The sequence below is a fragment of the Mus caroli genome, unplaced genomic scaffold (genome assembly GCF_978045245.1).
Source record: "Mus caroli unplaced genomic scaffold, Mus_caroli_1 scaffold_6, whole genome shotgun sequence".
Classification (NCBI taxonomy): Eukaryota; Metazoa; Chordata; class Mammalia; order Rodentia; family Muridae; genus Mus; species Mus caroli.
In genome coordinates, this window is record NW_028227261.1 from 47,645,972 (window position 1) to 47,664,097 (window position 18,126).

Here is an 18,126-nt window from a genome sequence, read left to right on the forward strand (position 1 = left end):
GGTGGTTCCAACCCTGGGCTGGTGGTCCTGCGTTCTCTAAGAAAGCAGGCTAAGGAGGCCATGGGGAGCAAGTCAGTAGGCAGCACCGTTCCATGGCCTCTGCATCAGCTCCTGCCTCCAACGTCCTGCCCTGTTTGAGTTCCTATCCTGACTTCCTTCAGTGATGAACACTGATGTGGAAGCATAAACCAAATGAATCCTTTCTTCCCAAAGTTGCTTTGGTTATGGTGTTTCATCACAGCAGTAGTAATACTAACTAGCACAGGGGTTAAACCTAAAAATGGGCAATCCAACTCAAAAATACTGCTAAGACATGAGTCAGGCATGAGAAAACGGATACACAGGACACATATGAATATCATAGTGGGATGGAATGAGTCACCCCCAGGTTCTGAGTCTTATCCAGGATTGCTGTCATACTGAACTCCTAGTTCAGCCTCCCTAACTCTATGCCTCTCCCACTCCTGGCTTTGCACAGGCTTTCTCCACTGCCTGGGCTGTTCTTGATTCTTCTTCACTTGGCCAACTCAGCTCAAGGATTATTTCCATCGGAGAACCTCAACTCTTCCCTCCCCTTTTAGACCAAAGCGACTCCTTAGCATCCCCCACTCAACATAGTAACATAGATTACTTAGGACTTGCCATGCCATAATCAACTTACCTGTGTCACATGTATCCTTTGTCCTGCTAGGGTTTTTATTGTAAATCACATTTACTTATTTATTCTGCAGGGTGGGGCATGCATGCTACAAGGTGGAGTGTGTGGAAACCAGAGGACATACTGCAGGAACCAGCCCTCCTCCTACCATGTGGTCTGCAGGGACACAACTCAGGCAGTCAGCCTTGGCAGCAAGTGCTTTTGCCCACCAAGTTATCTTGCTAAACCAAGATTAGACTTTTGTAGGATAGGACCCTGCCTTACTTATCCTTTAACTGCCTTCCCTTTCCTGATTAGAGTTTGGCACATAATAGCTGCTCAATAAATATTAATTGAAAACCAAATAGAAAGAAAACAAGACAGGATGATTTACTCAAGAAATGACAAACAGTTAGGCTCATCGGTTAACAAATCCATAATTTCCTATAATGTGGCATGTGGGAGAGTGGTGAGCAAGACACACCAGCGGGGCCCCAGGGAGCACTCATTTGGTCTTCACATGATGTGAGTGTGGGGTGTGGAGGTGGGTGGGGCAGGGAGAAGTGCCTGAATGTTCACATGGCGGCAGAAGTTGAAGAGTACTGTGTGTTGGAAAAGAACCCACATTGAACCAGGTAGCATGCAACGTTCTTTATCCCTCTAGTGTCTTCCCCAAACCTTGGGCACAGAGTCCTTTTGCCCTCTACTAGTTGGGGCCACACTCACCTATGGGCACGATGACCCCAATGACAGCAGCGGTGACTGTTGAGCCCATCTGGCTGCCTTCATTCCCATCTGTAAAACATCAGTTACAGAATTTCTGTCCATCACTGTGAATCCAAGTCCTGCCTGCCCTCAAGTTGTAAGGACCAACCCAACCTCTGCTCTAGGATGATGCTCCCAGATACTGTGTAACTATTGAGTTTATTATATTTCACCAAAACTCCAGAGACAAATAGGACAGAGGTTATTTCACACCCAGGAAACTAAATTTTGATAAATACAGACTTGGGACTTGAACTCAGGACTCATGACCCAAGTCCTATACTTTCCCATAGCATCAGGATGGTAGGAAGCTGGGGGCTACATGGCAGGAGAGAGCTTAGGCCTCCTTGTTGTTGATAGAGTCTGCTGTCTTTTTCCATCAAAACCCAATGCATTGTCTCCACTGTTTTGGTGGTCTGCCTGTCCTATGCACTACCTGCTTGTTTTCCTAAGAGATTAAAACGATAGATACTCTAGCATAGTAGAGTGCAATTGGGAACATAGACTTCTAGGTCAGGCCTCGGTTCAAATTCTATCTCTATTACACATTACCTGTGTGACACTGTGGAAGTTAATATAATATTAAACATACAATGTATACTATATTTCTTTATCTTAAAATCTTTTCTACCTCTAAGGGGTATATTTGAGGGATTAAATGGGATAATTCATATAAGATACTTAGCACAGTATCTAGCTGGCTTTGCCTAATTCAAGATGGTAGTGAGGGGGATAGTAATTATTATAAGGGCCAAATTTAAAAAGGTATGTTAGCCATGCATGATGGTGCATGCATATCACACACCACTCAGGATGGTAAGGATAAGAAGACTCAAGTTCAGACTAGCCTGGGCTACATAGTGAGACCCCCATCTCTAAAGAAAGGATTTTTTGTTGTTGTTGTTGTTGTTGTTAAAGGCACGTAAAAGCCCATTCTTAAACTGAAGAGTGACTGTAGAATGTACTGTATTTTAAATAAATATCCTTCGCTAACTCTAATAGTCATCTTCCCTGAGACACCTGTACAGCACGAGGCCCTGGGATCCCACGAGAGCCCTCTGAGAAGTGAGAGGAATGGTGAGCCACTGGCAATGTCCCCCAGTCCGTCCCCTCAGTCTCGTTCTCCATGTTACTTCAAGGGACTCTGACTAATCCGAGAGCTGCACTGCTCACCAAGTTAGCTACCTGGAGGGCGCACTTCTTAAGTGCTTGCCATATAAGAATGGGGACCTGAGTTCTGCTCCCCAGTGCATGGCAGCCAGGCATGGTACCCACAGCACTGGGGAGGCGGAGACAGAGGAGATCTGAAGCTTGCTGGCCAGCCAGTTTATCTGAAGCAATGAGCTCCAGGTTCTGTGTGAAGACTCTGTCTCAAGAATTAAGACGGAGAACTACTGAGAACACTTCTAAAGTTGATCTCTAGCCTCTATATGCACACATACATATCACACCCCCAACACATACACACACACAGAAGGAAGAAAACAAGCTAGTTAGAAGCGCTGCTGTCCCCTTGCTCTGATGTGCTTGAAAACGTCCTGAGGCCTGTGAGGACACTCTGAGCTCTGTCCCCGATGAGCAGAAATGGAATTCCACCTCTGCAAATGCCAAGCTGCCTCAAACGTCTACTCTTAGACTCTTAGACGGAGCTTCTACTGGCAAAATAGCCCAAGCAACAACGTCACTAGGTTGCTTGGTTTCCGGGCCAGCCAAGTGTGGAAAAAAAATGTGAGAGATGGTTTACCCTTGAAAATGAACTCCCCCTGGCAAGTATAAAGGCATTTTCTGGTTAATGAGATAGAGCAGTTCCAACAGAGACAATTACTGCTCCCAATGAATTAAGAAGTGCTAAGCTTAATTATTTTATCCCAGGGTTTGGAAACAGGCACAAACAGATCACACAGACGTTACTGTCTAGGCAGCTTACTGAGGCTGCTGGGAACTCTGATCAGAGCTTTCCAAACTTGATGACACCCACCTCAGGAACACATGAAACCCTGATGCACACCCATCCAGCTGGGCCCTTCCATTTACAATGCACAATGCCTCTTTTGCCTAGCTCCCTCTCTTGAGGCAGGCAGGGTCTTTCCACGTAGCCTGGAACTCTCTATGTAGAGCAGGCTGGCCTAAAACTTAGATCCACCTGCCTTTGTCTCTGCTGAGATTAAAGATGTGCGCCAGCACTGCCAGGCTCTCCTGACCATCTTGAGAAGCAAGTAGAGTGTAGCTTATTATTTGTTCCTTTTAGAGGAAGAAGGAGGCTTAGAGATGGAATGAATGGCTTGTCTTCAGGCCCTTTAAAACTTATGGACACTCATGTTTCCTCAATCCCAGGACGGCCCCTTCTCTCCCTCGCTTCCTCCTGAGAGGTGGACATTACATAGTTCTGGCAAGATCTCCCTTCCCAGCCACTTCCGACCCTCATCCCGGCTTCCACAGGACTCTCCCGAGTTAGGAGAAATACAGTGCCGACTTCCTTACAATGCTGGGAGTGGTTGCTGGTAGCAGGGCTCGGGGTGGATGGGCTGGTGCTGGGAGCCCTAGGGACGTTAACCGAGTGAGGGGCGGCAGCTGTCTGGCTTGGCGTCTCTGTGCTATGGTTCTGGTAGGTAGGGTCGTGGATGGTTGTCCCAGGAGCTCTTGTGGTAGCAGGTACTGTCCTTGTCATGGCAGAGGCTAAGGTTGTAGTTGAGGTAGACTGAGGTGCTGGAGGGGAGAGAGCAGGGAGGTTACGTACACGGAGCATGGTGTTGCTTTAGCGCCTAAATTATTGCTGCTGAGTTACATGTAGGGACACACACGTCCTCTGGGCTTAGCTCAGATGGCACTTTTGTGAGACTTCCCCCCACCCCCTAAATGGGCCACGATCTTCTCTCCAGCTGAGTCCTAGCACTTCACTTTGATGTGATAAAGCCGAGCCAGTGGAACAGTGCTGTAGAAACACTGTGGAAGAGGCCTCTGTAAGACTAGAGGGAGCAGAAACACAAATCCAGAGGCTTTTTATCCTAATCCACAGTCACATCACTAGGTTTACATTCTTCACATCAAACAGCTGACTCTGGACATTATAAAGGGATGCAAACAGACTTAATGCTCAACCCCAAGGCCTTGGTTGCGCACGGAGTCTGGGAAACAAATCCCCTTGCTGAGGATGAAGTGCTATTGCACACGAGTGACAACTGCACTCAGGGCGTCTATGCAGTGTGCTAGGTCTAGCTGACAATGGGTGTCTGCGAGAGTCAGGACGTCTATGCAGTGTGCTAGGTCTAGTTAAGAATGGTTATCTGTGAGAGATGGTCAGCGGAGAGCGAGGGCTCTTTACATGAATTTCCTTTATTTTATTTTTTACTTTCTAAAAAAGATTGGTTTACTTTATATCTATGGGCGTTTTGCCTGTGCACCACGAGCTCCCATGGTGTACCCAGAGGTCAGCAGAGGGAATCAAGGTTGGAACTTCTGGAATTGGAGTTAAGGGTGGCTGCAAGCCAGCATATAGGTGCTAGGCACTGAACCAGGGTCCTCTGCAAGAGCAACAAGTGCTCTCAGCCATAGAGCCTTCTCCAGGCCCACTAACTTGAGGTTTTCGAGGGATTCCAGAAACTTCCTGAAAGTTGAATTTAAAATATTTTATGCACTTTGCACTTTTCTGAGAGATGGGAAAGCCTTAGAAGGTGCCGTGACTCTCACGCATTCAAGGAAGTGTAAATAAGACGAAAGTGCAAACGTGAGAGGCAACCAGGGAAGACGGAGGAAACCTGGAGCATACTGTGTCCTGGGAGGCCAGGACAGCGTCTGTCACTAACCTCGGTAGCATCTCTTCATGTCTGGGCCAAGCCACATCGTGTCAGGACAGGCACACGTGTACTTGGGGGAGTGGCTGGAGATCTGAGGAGCAGGAAGGCACAGGTATTCACAGCCGCCGTTGGGCTGGGCACTCAGGTCACAGGCATCTGCAGCTAATGGCAGGGGGAGGAGCAGACGGACAGCGTGTTGGGAGGTTGACAGGCCTCACCAGGTCCTCTTGTCTACCAATAATGAGATCCCACCAACTGGACTTGCTCAAAAGTCTTTCCCTACTTTTATTTGGGGACATACCAGCATAGTACTTGGGACTTTATTGTCCACCCCCTCATTCATTCTTACAGTTCTGAGAAGTGGATATTACAGTCCCAACTGACAGAGGAGCCTACGCTCAGAGAACACATGTACACATTACAACGCTAGGAATTTTGGAGGCAGACTTTAATTGAGGTACATCAATTCCCAAACTAAAACTACCCCCTCCCCCACTGTGCTTGTCTTGTTTGTTCCTCCTCTGTGTACCTGCTGTCATGGCTTTCTTTTTCTTTCTTTTTCTTTTCTTTTCTTTTTTTTTTTTTTTTTTGGATTTTCAAGACAGGGTTTCTCTGTGTAGTTCTGGCTGTCCTGGAACTCACTCTGTAGCCCAGGCTGGCCTCGAACTCGGAGATCGACCTGCCTCTGCCTCCTGAGTGCTGGAATTAAAGGCATGCGCCACCAATGCCTGGCGCTGTCGTGACTTTCTGCTTTAAATCTCTAGAACTAGAATCAGGCACCAATCTTATCTTCTTGCCCCTCTTTGTTGTCTCTGTTACCCTGGCAACCAACCCCCATTACAGTTGATTGTGACAGCCGATGAGACAGCCCTGCAGTATGATTATTCGACCATTTCCAGTAAGCCACCTGGCTAACTGTGAGGCCTTGAGTCACAGGATTTCATAGTACTGCAAAATGGGTGCAAGAAGTGAGCGCGCACTGATGTGTCATGACAGAGGAGCTTGGCGATCAGGTGGACTGAGTTTATATTTTTGTTCTTCTACCTGCTAACAGTGTTTTCTCTCTCCATCTTCAGTTTCCTCGGCTGTTCAGTGAGATAGACAGTAAGCACCTGTTACAGAGGTGACAAGGCTAGGACACTTACGGGATTATTTATTCCTAGCCTTGCTTCACACCGAGGCTGAAGCAGAAGTGAGACAAAATACAGCAACACGTTCTACAACAAGAGGGGTCACTGTATTCCTGGGGATGCTGGATGTGTGGCAGGAGAGGACACAGGCAGTGGGAAGCGGGGAAGGCTGACTTACCCTTTGGCTGCTTCAGCTCGTGGAAGATTACAATGTCGTGTGGGTTATTAAGGTTCTCGGCCAGGATGGCGATTTCCAGGCCATTGAGCCGATTTGCGCTGAAAATGGCCTCATTCTCCAGGTCTGTCCAGAATACCTTGTCCTGTGGAATACAGATGCAAAGGATAGGAAGGCCAGAATCCAAACTCCATCCCTAGTCCCAAATCAGGGTCTCAGCACTATCTACCCTGCCCACAGGTTTTCAGAGGACTCTGCCTCTAACAATGAACAAAGTTTCCTCGCTCCCTTCTGTCTTAGATGATTACGTGAGGACTCTGAGCTGCTGAGCTAGGCTTACTTCCTGGAACCAAAAGAAAACCAAGGTTGGATGTCTACAGCAGGCACCATTCCTGCGGCTTGGAACTAAGATCAGAAGGAATGTATGAGCTCCTGAGGGCTAGTTGCTGTTGAGCCTTCTGGGAGGAACACACAAGTCTATATGGTTAGTCCATAGAAGACTAGACACGCATCTGTAGGCAATCCACAATTGCAGGTGCAGCCATGCATCTTGTCCACAGATCCAGACACACCCGGCACAAGTCCATCTAGACTCCTAAAGACATACTCATGCTGAAGGAAGTACCTTTCAGTGTACATACACATAAAAGCACACACAGGAACACACGTTACTCTGGTGCATGTGTGCGAACTCATGCACATACACATACTTTACACATGCCAGGGAGATGCTCACGTACACATACGTGGACTTGAAGCAGGGGCTAGATTTAGGGGAGATACTCTGTACTCAAGGTTCAAACAGTACTGCATGAAGCTGCTCTAAGACTGCAAATTTCCCACCACAGACCACCACCTCCTTACTCTGCCTTCCCTTGATGGCAGGGTTAGTCTGTGTAAGAAACTTTGGTAGGTTCTGGCTTCCTTATTTCCCAAAAAGAAAGGATGTTAAGGTCAGAGCAGATGGGCTTTGTGATTCTTTTCCTTCTTGGGAGCTTCCCGAGGGCTTGGGTAGGGTCTAGTTTACTTCTACCACCCCAGGATTTAGCTAGGCACCTAAGATGTTTCCTAGCATCTCTCGGGGTGTGCCCTACAATAAATGACTCTAAGGACATGCATCTTCCATTCTCCCTGCCTCCTTCCGTATGTGAGATACAGCGCTGGGTGCTGGGCATGTGGAGACGAAGTGATTTACTTCTGTGACATTATCTGAACGAGGCTCTCGGGAAGAGCGCAGGAAAGGCTGCCAAGCAGACTGGGCAACTGGCCCTCCGTGGAGGCTGCTCTTGGAGTCTATACAAACCTGTCAGCTGGCTTCCCTGTTCTTTTGTTTCCCTTTGGACAAGTCTGGAAGCATCCTATTTGAACAAGCCTCCTCTGGGTTGCAGCTTCCCGATAGGGTCATGCCTCCCCCTATGGGGCTCACCTCAAATACAGCTACCCCAAAAGGGTGACTCAGGAAGTCAGTGGAGAAGATCAGCATCTTTCTGTTGCCTCCATTGAAGTCAATGCTGGATAGTTGGTGCAGCTTGGAGTCCACCCAGTACAAACGCTGGCTCAGCAAGTCTTGGGGAGGAGGGATCAGGTCAGACACCAGTTACTGCAGCTGCCTCTCCACTCCACTGCACTCCCTACCCACATTCCCAGACTAAGGGAACAAAGACACTGGCCACCACGAGGGGACTCTGACTCAAGACCATGGGGCGATGTTAAGCTGTCAGGATCATTTCTAGTGCAGGCTCCCGACTCACGTAGACAGGCAGGGCTCACCCAGGGTGATTCCGTTGGGCCATTCAATGTTGTCTGAAACCAGTGTTTGCCGGTCTGCACCATTGAGCCCAGCCTTCTCAATCTTTGCCTGGAAACCCCAGTCAGACCAGTACATGAACCTGAAAGGCAGAAGAGCCCAGATTAGCTTCTTGTTTGGGATAGTTGGAGTGGTCTGAGTCGCAAAGGCTCAGCGATCCACTGAACAGTTAGGGACTATATTTAATGGGCAAACTTCTGAAATTTTTTGGAACTATCAAATCTTAAAACAGGCACTTTAACCTTCATCTCATGAGAGCCTGGGGAAGCTCAACTTGCCCATAATCTACGCAGTCTCAGCTGAACGGCTTGTGAGCTCGGCTCTCACTGTGGTGGCTCTAACCAGAACCCTAGAGCATCTGTGTGGGAAAGGCCCTTACACAGCTCTCCCGATTACAGAGACGAAAGTAGAAGACCATCTTAACCCAGGTCCCTGCTCCTGGACTCACATTTCTACTAAGGATCACAGCAGCCCACTGTTGCTAATTCACCCTTTCATGAGGAAGGAAGAAGGAACATTTCCACTAAGGGAGGTCCTAAGCCTCCACCCAGGTGTGGCCAGAGTAAAGTAGCCTAGGTTAAAGTGGCTCACAAGGGGCAACAAGGGTCGGGGCGGGGGATGGGGAAAGGTGAGGAGCTAGGAGCAGAGCAGAGCAGCCCCAGGGACCTGCGTCCTTCAATCTTTCTGGTTGTACTGAGTGCTTATGTAACTCCCACTAGGGAAAGTTATAGGGAGACAGATTAACGATTATGAGGAAAAACTCCACTGTGTAATGGGTAGGTAGCCCACAATGAAATAGGTACTATGGAAAGGAATGAGTTCTCTGTCCCCCAAAATGATTAAGCAGCTGCCAGATACCGATGGCCTCTATCTGAAGCTGCCAGGAATCTCTAGTCCTGTAGCATCCCAAGACACGCCATTTCTGCGATACCGTGAAGGAGCCAAAGAGCTCAGGGTGATCTCTGCTGACTGATGCCCGATCCCTTGGCGGAGGACAAATAGGATGTGGGCCGCTTGGACTTCCTTCCCTGTGTCTGTCTGGAAGCCCCACAGACTTGTAGAACCTTTGACAGCTCTCGTAACAGACACATGAGAACTGAGCCCCTGTGCTGGTGGAATGGAAGGTTTGTGTGGGGCTACTCACCCTCGCAGGGGGTCAACGGCAATGGCTCGGGGCTCACTGAGCTCACGGCTGAAGAGAGTACAGCGGCGGCGTCCATCGGTTGTGGCCACTGAGATGGTCTTATTGCCTGAGTCTGTCCAGTAGATGTGCTTATGGACCCAGTCCACCGCCAGGCCCTCCGGGGAATGCAACTGCTCATCAATGAGGACCACCTGCTCGTCCGGGATGCTGGCCTTGTCCATGTGGGCGCTTAGGAGAAAGCAGGGCTGGCCATGGGCAGATGCTCCACCCATGGTCCCACGTGGAGCTGCCTCTGCAACCCTCCCCTTTGTCTTCTCTCTGGGCCACAGCAGTGGGTTCTAGAGGAACTCGACTAATCTCCACTCAACACATTCCTTGAGTCACCAGGGTAGGGACACGGACTGAACCAGCTAGTTTCTGGCCTGGAGGAGCTCAGTTAGTGGGGGAAGAAGCTTGCAGGCAGGTACAATGCAGTGTGGAAGCTACGGCAGCAGGGAAATGGAGACTGCACCATCCTGCAGAGTGGGAGAAGCCTTTGTGGTTGAGTCTTGAAGGACTAGATCACCAGGGGCACAGAAGGTGAGACCAAACACGCCGAGACCAGCACACACAAGTGCAGAAGTGCGCACATTTGGAAAGGAGGCAGGGTTTGGTGTGATAGGGTTGGATGATGGGATGCAAAACTGGAAATAAGTTCATACGGGAACAGCTCTGAGCACGCTGGATTGTATCCTGGGTCAAGGGTGGGACAGGTAACCGAATGAATCTAGGGACATAGCTGGGAATGTTAGATCACTGTGGCAGCTTCGGAATGGATGGTCTCAAAAGGAAGGGGAGGAAGGGAGAGCGCTGAGGGGAGGTTATGGCACACAGAGGTGAGATGAAGAGAGAGCTGACTGCACACACACACAGGAGGCGTCAGTCAGGTAGCCGTCCCTCCCCCGTGGTACCCTCTCCATGCTATTGCTTCCGTACTGCCTGCTGCCATCCGTAACTCTCACTCTGTAATCCTGGCAATTCCCTTAAGGTCCAGGCTGCAGAGCACTCTTAGATGTTACATGGCACCTTTACTCAATGCACTGCAGACTGCACATCCCCGTTCCTGTCCCTCAGCCACAGACTGCCCAGCCCCCGACACCTGATCTCCCACATATCCCATCTCAAAGAGGAGCACAACTGGTTTCTGGGACCTCCAATCAGCCTGTGAATTAATTCAGGTAACGCCTCACCCAGCCCCATACCCTGGCTTTCACTAAATCCTGCTTTCCAGTCATATTTGCTGGACAGACTCTAACTGCTTCTGTGTGTGTAGGCATGAACTCTGTGTGTGTGTGTGTAGGCATGAACTGTGTGTGTGTGTGGGCATGAACTCTGTGTGTGTGTGTGTGTGTGTGTAGGCATGAACTGTGTGTGTGTGTAGGCATGGACTGTGTGTGTGTGTAGGCATGGACTGTGTGTGTGTGTGTGTGTAGGCATGGACTGTGTGTGTGTGTGTGTGTAGGCATGAACTCTGTGTGTGTGTGTGCGCGCGCGCGTGCGCGCTGTGGGGAGGCAGGAATCCAGGTGTCAGTGAATCACACTTGGCAGGTTGCTTGTCTTCTCATCTACCCACCCCATCTTTCCTTCTACAGTGACGCTGTGTCTACCCAGTGCCCGGTTATCAGCAGTCCTGCCAAGTGGATCTCAAGGGCAAAACAAGAACATCAACTCTCCAGGGAGGCCAGATAACTATGGTATCTGAGACAGACCAGAGAACTTTCTCAAGTGTCCAAGGAGTTCCCCAAGTGCTAAGTCACAGCTAGTGACTGGAGCACCCAGTGATGACTTGGGTACTGCCATCCAGGAAGTTTTCCCGGCTGTCAAATTGGGTCAGAGGTCTCCTTAGAACTCATGACTGCAAAAAGGCGGCCCTCCAGGTAGAGAAAAGATCTTAGTCATCTTGAGTCCCCAGGGTCCAGAACATAGGTATGTGGCCTGATTTGTAGTTCTCCATGGAGAACCCAGAGAGATTTCTCCCTTTCCTGATTTCCTCTGTCCTGCACTTCACGGCTAGGCCACCAGGGGTCAGACACAGTCTAGGATGTGGACTCAAGGCTGTTTCCCTACAGGCTGCTTCTACTCCTGCTATGATTCTATATCCCTTGTCAAGCCCAACTCTGCCCTCTTCTCTGTAAGTTGCCCCTCCCTCAAGCCCCTCATGCTGGGCCGCAGCGTGCACTGACACTCACCTGTAGATCTTGCGGTAGGAGAGGTCGCACCAGTATATGCGATTGGTGGCTACTTCCACGTCCAGCGCCACGACATTCTTGAGCATGGGGATGAGGCGCGAGTAGTCCCGCTTCACCAGGTCTATCCTCCGCACCTCGTGTCGGTTCGTGAAGATCAGAGATGGGCTCTTGCCAGCTGCCATGCAGGGAAGCAGTGTCAGTGGAGAATGAAGGGAGCCTAGAGACACAAGTTCCTGCCCCTCGTCTGCTGGGTGAGGTTCGTTTTCCTATGAAGTGGGAATGATGGTCCCAACCTCACAGGCTAGAAGGGCAGACGAATACTGAGTACCAGCACACAGCAGAAAGAAGCTCTCCTCTCTATTGGGCACAAACTCCCAAGTCCATGACTCCCTGTGCCTGCATGCCTGCACTGAGGACGTTTGCAGCACGACCCTGCTGCTGTCCGTCTGGCTCACCAGCCATTCTCCCATCATGGATTCCCCAGACAAGCTTTGAGACCCAGGCCCCTTTCAAGTCTTCCTCTTGCCCTGGAGTGTGCTTCTTTCCAGAGATCACAAGCCACCTGCTATCCTGCATAAAGGTCCTAGAAAGATAGCCCAGTGGGCTAGGCTAAGTTTGCTGAGCCATCAACTGAGGTAGGACATGTGCCATCTGACAAATCACACGCATGCACTGGACAGAACATACAACTGACCATGTGTACTTAAAAGCTAGTTTTAGACCCTAGAGTAAGATTCAGAAGATCACATGGGGCCCGGATAGTCTCGATTTCCATTTGGAAAACTGATGTCCCAGAGGTCCTTAAGGCCCTTGCACTGCCCCGCCCACAGGGGGTTTTGAGATGTATCAGGCAATTCTCAGGCACAGTTCCATGTTTTCCGATACACACTCCTGTCAGCCACCTGGTCCTGTTTCTGTGCATCTGTGCCAGGCTAATGGGGACAGGATGGGCGAAGTCCAGAGCCACACACTGACCAGGGCTGTGTAGTCTACACACAAATATACTGTATGTAGTGATGGAAACTTTCAGGGCAGAGGGGTAAGAGGGAAGTGGTGATACAAAGAGCCGGGAAATGGGGCTCACAGTGCAGGGAGCAGCAGATGCAAAGCTAGGTTCTAGGCCTGCTCAGTCACCAGAACTCTTCGTCACCCTAAACTGCAGGCACGACTTCCCCTCTCTGAGGTCATAAGCTGGGGTAGAGGGTGTCTTGTGGATTTCATTGAGGACTGTGTCAGCAACAGGGACCTGTGTGTTTATGCCTTGAATTTTTGTATAACTGTACCTTAGATAGTCACATGATTTAGTGTATATATTCCGAATGTTGTCACCATATACTCGTACATATGGGCCCTGTCACTCCTGTTCCATATGGAAGTAAAGAGAAGTTACATGTGACATGTGAATATGTGGACAGGATATTTTAGGATTGATGGGTCTCATATCAAGTATTATAGCTACTGTGTTACTGTGATCTATGTGTTCTATCAAGTATGTGTGTGAAACTCCAAGCTTTGACTGAACTGTCTGTTCAATACCTCCATGTGGAGAGCTACAGTTTCCGTATACTCAACCTGTAGCACAGTCTACACTCCTCTGAGATTTGCCCCTTTCACCATCTTTCTTATATAATGAAACAGATATTCCTTTTTCCTCATTTGTCCTTTGGAATCTTCTGACTCACTGTTCTCTAGAATCCCACATTAAACTTCTAAGCAAACCCTGTTGGTTGGCTTTCAAAATATACACACATCTGTTCACCTCTCAATATTACCCCAGCACCCACCCTGCCCCAAGCCTTTCTCCTGGAGTACCGCGGTAACCCGTGGCCGCTCTCTGGCCCTGTGCAGTCTAGTCTCAGCAATGAAGCCAGGCGGAGCTTAAACGTTACAATGCATTCCACTCAGAACCCTTTGAGGGCTTCTCTCAGACTCAGGAGAAACCAAGTCCGACTTAACAATGGTCTGGAAGGCGGGGAGAATGCCCCAGCCCCAGCCACCTCTGACTTCACCTCCGCCCCAGTCTCCTTGTTCCAACCCCACCAGCTTCCTCGGGGTTCCGTCACCATCCGAGCACACTCCCTGCCTAGGGTTCTTGCTCATTCTGTTCCTCCAGCCTGGAATGCCGTTCCTGCCCGCTCCTTCACCTCCTTCAGCTTCTCATTCCAATGTCACCTCCTTAGTGAGGGCATCCCTGACTATGCTGCTTAAAACCATAACCCACCATTTCCTCAGACTTCCCATCGCCAATCCCCACTCTCGGTCCCCTCAGCCCTCACGTGCTACCTGCCATGTGCTGTATTTCCTTCAGCCATCTCATTTTTTGCCTGTCTCGGTTACTAACGAGCACATTGTGCCATTTGCTGACTGAATCTTAGTGCCTACAGCAGTACTACTGCATTTAATATGAAGAAATAATTACATCATCTGGATAAACGGATCAACATAGAGATCTGCACACATCCTGCCCTTCGTGGGAGCTGCCTATACTGGCTCTGTGGTCCAAGCTTGTGACTATACATTGTGCTGTGCTAATATGAACTGCAGGCTATCATGAATGACTCTAAGCATGCCTGTGGGTATTCGCATGCAGCAGATCATGTATGTGATGTTCACGTGTACATTGAGCACTGTGTGTGACCCATTTGCTTTGTGTGTGTGTTGTGTGTATGCTTGACCACTCCTCACATATGTGTTAGTTTTGTGTTTTCTAGGCCATCCAGAGTGTTCCCTATCCTTTATGAAGTCCGTACCTACAGCTTTGCAGTTCTTGGTCAGTGTATCCATCTCATAGCCAGGGTGGCATTCACACTTAAAGTAGCCCTTGTAATTCACGCAGATTTGGCTGCAGGCATCTGGGTCCTGGCATTCATCAATGTCTGCAGGAAAGACCAGGAGTCAGACCGAGCAGGAGGCTCTGCGTGTGCTCGGGTAGATGGGGGAGGGCTCACCACCACAGGTCTTCTGGTCCAAGAGCTGGAAGCCTGCTGGGCACGTGCACTCAAAGCCGATCTTGAGGTCAGTGCAGATGTGGGAACAGCCGCCATTATTGTGCAGACACTCATTCAGTCCTGGGGAGGGACATAGGCTGCTGAACTCCTCTGACAGGCAGGGAAGTGGCCCAGAGCAAAGCAAAGCCTTGGCGCAGCAGACACCCACCACCAGGAAACCAGGAAGCTGCACTGAACCAATAGCCAGGTGACTGAGCAGGAGGAAGATCAGAGGGCAGGCTCCCTGGTTAAACAGGGCCGGTGGAACAAAGAAAACACAGGTCCTTGTCCTCCTAGGCCAGGGCTCCATCCACCACTAGACTAGAGGCAGCTAGGTCTTACCTGGGGCTCTGAGGTCTTTCACAAACACATTTTTTTTTATATAGCTCCTTCTTCCTTCTAACCTTTAAGCTGAAGCTTGCGTGTATAACGTTCACCCCTGGGGTATCCCCCAAGTGCCTGCCGAATGCTTCTGCACACCCAGCATCGGGTTCGAAGGCAGGCTCCAGAGGCAGGTGACACCACTTTGGAGTGCTGCTGCTCTTACAAACCTCTTCCTCCAGGAGCTGCCTCCTGTAGCTTTCCTCCTCTTCCCAACACTGCTCTGTGGGGCCAGTCAAGGTGCAGGGGCTCCTGAGATCTCCGTCAACTGCTGACTTCTGGCCCTTGCTATTTATGTGCTTTCTCAAGGCAGGGCCCAGAATTAGTTGGCCAGTTCGCCGAAGTCAGACAGTGTAAGCAGAGAGCCCTTACATGCTACAGCTGGGTCTCTAGGCCACACTTTCTTTTAAATATGCCTGTGGCCAAGCCATAATTCTCTCCTACAGGGCTTTACATGATGGAGCCTTTTCAACTCCTCTCTGACCTGTCTCATTGATCTACCTTGCCACAAGCCTAGCCCAGGATTACCAAGTGCTGCAAAGGGTGAAGGGATGCCAAGAGGTCATTGGGTCTGGCCCCTCATTCTCCACTTCCTCACCACCTTCTGGAGAGGCCAGGACCAAGGCTTACCAAGTTCTCACAGTGCCTTCTGAGCTTAGAATCATGGACAGTTACTCACACAAGCCAGGGAAAAGTACCGTGCCACCCCCTCTGCCCACCAGGCTCATGCACCGTGACTCCAGCCAAGCAAAGCAGCGCTGAGCGGAGCCAGCCGTGGCCATGCATCCAGTTGGTTGGAGCTGCCCATGCCAGGCCATGCAGAGCTGTGAGCATCCCCACCTCCAGCCCGAGCCATGCTTAGGGAATATCCCCTTTACCCCTGGGATGCCTCCTGTTTCTCGGGAATGTTGGTGCAACTGAAAGAACAAGACCACAGCGAGCCCATGACTTTGGGGGACTGGGAGTAGCTTGGTCAGGCCCAATCCCTGGGAAGCCGCAGACTTCTGGAGGTCGTTTGAGCCATGGTGGCTTTGGACTAGTTGCTGGGAGAGCTCCCACTGGCAACCATTTGGCCACTCACACCCTGTCGCCTGTCTTGGGTTTTATTATTCCACGAGCACCATGCATTCATGTTTCCCCGTTCACTCGCGGCCTCAGTCACGTACCCACCCACTTCCTTCCTCTCTGTTTGGAGGTCGCAGCAACCCGCAGTTCTATTTACTGGACACTTAGCCATATGGTATGTGTAGGGCGGTGCTGCCCAGGAAGAGCTCAACATGACTATAGCTTCTGACGAAAGAAGGTGTGGAGTGCCTCAAGGCCACCATGGGCTGAGAGAGAAAAGCTAGGAGACCCCGATTAGTTTATCCCTGATGGTCTTCTTTGGAAGGCCTGGAGGAAGTCTCTGTCCTTCTCTAACTCTGTGTAGCCCGGAGAGGAAGGAAGGGGGGCTGGAGGCCTGAGTATTTGATGTCATCTCTCCCCAGCACGGTACATACTTGCATGCACACACCTTCATGCACACACACACATACACACACTAGCTTATGTGCAGAGGCACAGACAGGTCCTGCAGGCTCCACAGAGATGGAAATGCAGTCAGAGATGCATGAATACAGTAATTCGGAGACGTGGGTGCGGACACTTTTCCCCCTCCAGCACAGACAAAAAGAACACACGTGGACACAAACAAGCACATATTTCTCTTTGACATGTCATGCAGAAGATGAGGAGAGAGCGTTTGGTAGGTTAGTAGTCCCTGGGTAGTTACAGATGTGAGTGTTGTGGAGAAGCAGGTTCGCCGCTCCTTCCCTGTCCCCCTTTCTCTGTCTCTTCTGGATGTCTCCGGGCAAGGCCTGCGAGCAGTGGGGTGTCTGTCTGTGCAAGCCCAGCTTTGCCTAACTACGGTTCCTTTCAGTCTGACATCATTTACATCTTCAGTGGGTTGGGGGGAGGGGGGAAACCTGATCCTGGAGAGCTCTGGGGCACCGCTGTTCCTCTGAGTACCCAGGAAGGGAGATGTGGGTGATCTGAGAGGACAAGGAGGGGCCAATCTGATTTTGTTCTCTGGGGACTCCTTTGTCCAGGTCTCTAAATTCTGGCCTGAGACAAGCAGAGATGGCTTACAAACTCTTCTGCACTCATGGGCTCCTGCTCCACTCCAGCTCAGAGCCTCTGCCCTCCTCACTAGTCCTTGGAGAGCTTGCTCACCCTACTTTTCTCTCGTTAGACTGCACCTCTGGGCTCCTTCAGGAGTTCCAGCATCTTGGGATTTAGAATGGGGACACTGCCTGTTCCTAACAGCCTCCCTGGCTGCTTCTGCCAACCTTTGACTTTGTAAGGTGTCCTGCCAAGGACTGGAAGAGCTCAGGAGCCAAGGTCACGGGAAGATCAGCAGGACGGGAACACAGAGGAAGGGAGAAACTTGTGGAGGGCACAGGCTCAGTGCCTGAAATTAGATTTTGTGAGAAGTAGCCTCATCTGAGCATGTAGACTGCAGAAGAGGGCCCGGGGCTTTGCAACAATACAGACCAAGAGATGCCATTGGCAAATGGCCCAGTGTGAGGCTACAGGAGAACACATGGTCTAGAGGGTAAGAGGGCCTCCAGCCTGGATGCCAGGAGGGAGCATGGTGAGAGCATTAGTTCAGCTGTTAGGCATAGACAGGTAGCATACCACACACTTTCTGAGGCTCATCCGACCAGTCCCGGCAGTCCCTCTGATCATCACACACTTTCCCGCCGTCCACGCACTCGCCACTCTTACACTGAAATCTGCGGGGACCCTCACAAGTTGACTCTGTCGGGCCAGACAAGAGAGTGGACAGTGCCTGTGAGACAGGGGGTGGGAAGCACAAGGCTGGGCAGGGCCAACCAAGGCCCACAGAAAACCCTGACAGGTCTCTTAGGGGATCACAGGACAGACAATGGAACCACGGTCCTCTCTCTCACAGGACAGATCTTCATATATTCACACAGGAGTCTTTGTCTGTCCTGGGGGCACTTAGGGTCCTGGGAGTCCCAAGGGGGAATGTTTGCTCCATGAGCCTGGGATATGGAGCACTCCTCATTGCCCACT

At 50.4% G+C, this 18,126-nt stretch overlaps 1 protein-coding gene across 16 annotated transcripts in view; it reads right to left on the bottom strand.

The window, feature by feature from the left end:
- Window positions 1–18,126, bottom strand: part of Lrp8 (LDL receptor related protein 8) — a 78,062-nt gene that overhangs the window by 12,260 nt on the left and 47,676 nt on the right. For 5 of the 16 annotated variants that reach the window (XM_021159910.3, XM_029476557.2, XM_029476552.2 and 2 more), the window contains 11 exons: window positions 17,725–17,847; window positions 14,629–14,748; window positions 14,431–14,556; window positions 11,681–11,855; window positions 9,453–9,680; window positions 8,272–8,390; window positions 7,928–8,067; window positions 6,505–6,646; window positions 5,206–5,358; window positions 3,884–4,108; window positions 1,364–1,432 (listed from right to left, as the gene is read on the bottom strand). In XM_021159910.3, coding sequence (XP_021015569.1) covers window positions 1,364–1,432; window positions 3,884–4,108; window positions 5,206–5,358; window positions 6,505–6,646; window positions 7,928–8,067; window positions 8,272–8,390; window positions 9,453–9,680; window positions 11,681–11,855; window positions 14,431–14,556; window positions 14,629–14,748; window positions 17,725–17,847 — 1,620 coding nt within the window. Of the gene's footprint in view, window positions 1–1,363; window positions 1,433–3,883; window positions 4,109–5,205; window positions 5,359–6,504; window positions 6,647–7,927; window positions 8,068–8,271; window positions 8,391–9,452; window positions 9,681–11,680; window positions 11,856–14,430; window positions 14,557–14,628; window positions 14,749–15,926; window positions 15,966–17,724; window positions 17,848–18,126 lie in introns of all 16 variants that reach the window. The other 11 variants (XM_085839115.1, XM_029476553.2, XM_085839117.1 and 8 more) reach the window with 3 other exon arrangements.